Consider the following 4,619-nt stretch of genomic DNA (forward strand, 5'->3'; position numbering starts at 1 on the left):
CTCTGCCAGTGGGAGGTATGTATCCCAACTCCCTCCGAAGTCCAATACACAAGCTCGAAGCATATCCTCGAGCGTCTGAATCATCCGCTCGCTCTGACAAACAAATAAGCCTATGAGGAAATACATCAAACAACTTATATACAAACACTTACAAGTTCCTGTTCTTCAACTTCATCAAGGTACCCGTTCAGTGAAACCGTTTGGTCAATTTCATCTTCAAATGCATCAACCATGTTTACCCAGAGAAATGAAAGGGTTTTTTTTCTACAAACGCAAAGATCAAAGCAGTTACTTGGAAACCTACTGCCCAATTTAAAATTTAGCATAGAAACTGGCAATTAACAGTATCCGAAAAAAAGCGAAGCCCTAGGTACCTGAATATAGCGAAAACTTTATAATTAAATAAAGGAATCCAATGATGCCTTGTAGATCACCCAACACGTAAGATAGTTGAAATTTTGTACATCACTAAGGAAGAAGATGTCGTGAATTTGAAGAAAACAAAAGCCCGGGGAGACAAGAAAGGAAAATCGATAGATCGTTGCGATGAAGAACATGAGAGAGTGATATAGGAGTTTAGAAAGATATAAAGAGAGCTTACAGAAAGAGAACGAAGGTGGTCTCCGAGGATTCTTCTCTGTAGTTTGTGGATTAGGGTTTCGAAGTGGCTGTTGGTGATAGAGACCGAGGACGGCTGTGTTCCGATGATGACAGAGGCGGAGATTGGAACCAAAGAGAGAAACGAACATGTATACAGCCTGAGGGATTGTTTGGTAGAGATCCGATTGCGGAAAAGTGTGTTTGATTGTGGTGTAGTGAGGGTAAATTATGCAGGAATGTTGTTTACATAGATACCAGAGAGAGAAGTGATGAGGGTAGAAACTAAGATTCGAGAATGAGGAAATGGAATAGTTCAAGGGATATTTGGCGAGATCTTAGGAGTTGAACGAAGACTCGATAAAGGATTAAGGGGATGGGTAAAACTGTTGAAAATACTAATTCAATCTCCGTTTAATTCTTAAAATTAAGGAAATACTAATTTAAAGGTTTTGATAATACTTGTATCCGTAGCATTATAATTTATAAGATAGATATTATAATATTATTATATTAATGACTGGTTGTACTTTAAACTAAAAGGCTTGAACATCTTAAAAAATATTATTATTATATTCAATCTATTTATAGAAATAGTAAGATTTCTTTTATATATATATATATATATATATATATATATATATATATATATATATATATATATATATATATATATATATATATATATATATATATATATATATGGGAAAATGGAATATACATTACAGCCCCACCTAAGCTTAGGTACTAAACCTTTTGAAAATACATTGTTTTACTATATAAAGATTACGGTTAATGGATTCACGACTAATACTTCAAGATGTAAATTAAAGATCGACACAATAGGGTTTAGGGTTTAGAGTTTAGGGTTTAGGGTTTAGGTTTATGTTTAGGGTTAAGGTTTAGGGTTTTGGGTTAGGGTTTAGGGTTTAGTGTTTAGATTTAGGGTTTAGGGTTTAGCTTTAGTGTTTAGGGTTTAAATTTAGGGTTTAGGTTTAGGTTTAGGGTTTAGTAATGTTCACTTGGATGAAGTAATAAACGATAATTAAGCAAAAAAAAACGAAGATGATAAAACGATAATGAAAGAAAGAAATGTTATGGAGAATGATATATTTACCAAGTGAAACCAAATCGGGTATATTTAGCATGTTAAAACGACATATTTTAGAGGTTTAGTACCTAAGCTTAGGTGAGGCTGTAATGTATATTCCTCATCCCATATATATATATATATATATATATATATATATATATATATATATATATATATATATATATATATATATATATATATATATATATATATTACAAAAAATATAAAACCATAACGTACAAGTGTATGTTGTCAAACATCATGACATACAAAATATTCGTCGTGATTTTGAGTCGTAAATGTCTGTTGAAAACGCATGTCGTGTATGTCTGTCTTAATTGTAGGTCATAAGTTTGTAGACATTTAAATGTCTGTAAAATTTATAGAGACCAAATGCCTCTCATTTTTTTATGACATGACTTTGAAATACAGACATGTCTCACGGATATGCATTTACCACAACGATTAGTCAAGGAAATCCTTTTTTCTAATAGTCTAGTGATATAATTATGGTTCAACGTAGATTTGTTTCCTACGTACACAATCTGGTAGCTGGGAATGGGCAAGGGCTCAAATCCTTGAGAAAAAGTGAGTAGTTTACAACTCAGGTGGGGTGTATATAGCAAAAAAAAAGATGTTTTCCATTCATGTAAAAAGAACGAAACCAGACCATAGTCGAATTAAATAATTAGTTGATAAATAGAACTAAAGGTAGGGAAATATATACCTCCCCCTTCCTGTTTTATGCAGTTAGATTATTTAAAACTTGATGATGCTGAATCAGGCAACCATCATCAACGTTCATGTGGATGTCTAGCATTTTCACGACTCCATTTTTCACATCATAATAGCACATACCATTATAGTATTTACATTCCAGGATGATATATCTGTTACTCATCACACCACAGACAGGAAATCTTCTGTAATACCATTTCTCAAGAGTAACCGACTGCAACTTCTCCCACTTCTTCTTCTGAAAATCTTTAAGAATCCATATCTCAGATTTCTCCGCACTATCTCCTGCAAAGAGAGCCAGGGAACCACCCATCTCAAAAATACTATAGTCAACTCCTTTACAATCACCGGGAAGACTCATATCGACAATTTCCTCTTTCACCATATCCATGGAAACCAGTCGCTTATCAATGTAATTATCCCAGTGAAAGTACCTTCCTTGAACTGAAACAGGGTTAGAAGAATACATCGACCCTCCATTTATACAAGGAACATGGATCTTTTTCCACTTTGAAGAAGCAATATTGTCGCTTCTCAATTTAAGGATATGACATTCGATTGGTGGCCCCATAAACAAGTGAACCACCTTATATATTCCCTTGAACATATGGAAAGAAATTGCAACTCCACATTTGATAATACAATATCCTCCACATGATGCATTACATTCGGGAAGATATGATCCTTCCTTCGTGATTAGATTATAAATATACAGAGATTGTTTTTTATAATCTGATATTAGCATTAGCTCGTTACCCCAAGACTTTATGATGCCTATGCGAGGTATGTCAAGATCTTGCACTTTCACTTGTAGCCCTTCTCCTTCTTCCCTTATATCTACATGACGTGTTGTCAAGTTTCCCGTCTTCTGGAGGATAAAAGAAACATGGTCTAGCAATTTCATGTTGATGATTAGATCCAACCATCGTTTACAGACGTACTTAGCCTTATAACGAAGGGAAGCATCAGGGAGCCTTTTGAGGATATCTAAAAGGATGTCATCCGGAAGAAACACAAACCCGTCAATCTTCTTTCTCTTTCTTTTCCTCATCGTCTTCTCATCTTCAGATTCTTTCTTTGAGACGCTCGTTTCCATCTCGATCGACTTCTGTTTCAAAATATTACATTCTCTTGTAAAATGTTTCACAAGGAAGAGATAACTACGCACAAGGGAACATGCATCAATTTTGTGTATACTTATGGGTTGAAAATGAACTCTAGCTGTAACAAACAAAAAATTCAATCCAACCAATATGTTTTTACTTCGGATCAATAAAAGTAATGTTTATAAGCAAGATTGTTACATTCTAAAATGTTAAAAAGAAATAAAATAGAAGTTTTTAAACTTTTACTAGATAGATGTATCCGATTAAAGTCTTGGGGTAACACCTCTTACTGTTTGTTAATTTCCAAACAGAGTTCTAAAGTTATAACCATGAGTTATATTACATATAGAATCTGTAATTACTTACTACATCCACAATCCACAATTCATTGAATTTTATAGAGTTTAATAAATTGATACATAGTTTTTTTACATTCCATACAACTTTGTCAATTTCTTTTTATAAAATTAATTTATAGTATATATTTAAGAATTAAACACTTTTCTTTTTCCACTGAAAAGTTCAAATCCATTAAATAACAAATTGGCCTCTATGAAGTTTAATCAATTGAATGAAAAATAAACTTGTTACCTTATTCAACTCCTCCATTGTACTAAACATTGTGGATGCTCTTAGCCACACTCCATTGATCGGATTGCAGTCAAGACTCGGGCGCATATACTGTAAGGCTAAATACGAAACGAAATTGCAGACTATAAATTACGATATGATTTGCGTCGAACTGCATGCACGTAAGAAACCACATTAATGAAATTGACACAAGTATATATGTGATGAGACTAGAGAGAAAACCTGTAGCGCGCTAGCTTTAATAATTGATAAATGAGTAGATCGATGATTAGAGTTAGGTTTCGGTGAATAATAGGCAGAAAATGAAGGGTTTCTAGCGTTTAACGTTTAATCTCGCAGAAACGATTGTAACTATAGTCAGTAGATGTGGGGTTTTTTCATGTTCTTTACTGACGAGAATCAAAGTCTATAATCTACTATGGCTAGCATAGTTTTTTGGAAATATTTTATTTAATAGAAATATATCACGCAAGCTTTTCTAATAAATAGAGATC

At 33.3% G+C, this 4,619-nt stretch overlaps 1 protein-coding gene across 1 annotated transcript; it reads right to left on the reverse strand.

Moving 5' to 3' along the window:
* Nucleotides 1–2,432: 2,432 nt before the first annotated feature.
* LOC145046700 (F-box protein At3g07870-like) lies at nt 2,433–3,524 on the reverse strand. Its single transcript, XM_078994979.1, has one exon. The coding sequence runs from the start codon at nt 3,522–3,524 to the stop codon at nt 2,433–2,435; it is 1,092 nt and encodes a 363-aa protein (XP_078851105.1).
* Between the last annotated feature and the right edge of the window lie 1,095 nt (nt 3,525–4,619).

This window comes from Lactuca saligna, chromosome 5 (genome assembly GCF_052625555.1).
Source record: "Lactuca saligna cultivar CGN05327 chromosome 5, ASM5262555v1, whole genome shotgun sequence".
Lineage (NCBI taxonomy): Eukaryota > Viridiplantae > Streptophyta > Magnoliopsida > Asterales > Asteraceae > Lactuca > Lactuca saligna.

What these genes read in the sequence shown, in the direction of transcription:
- LOC145046700 (XM_078994979.1), bottom strand. Translation starts at nt 3,524, where the DNA reads ATGGAAACGAGCGTCTCAAAGAAAGAATCTGAAGATGAGAAGACGATG.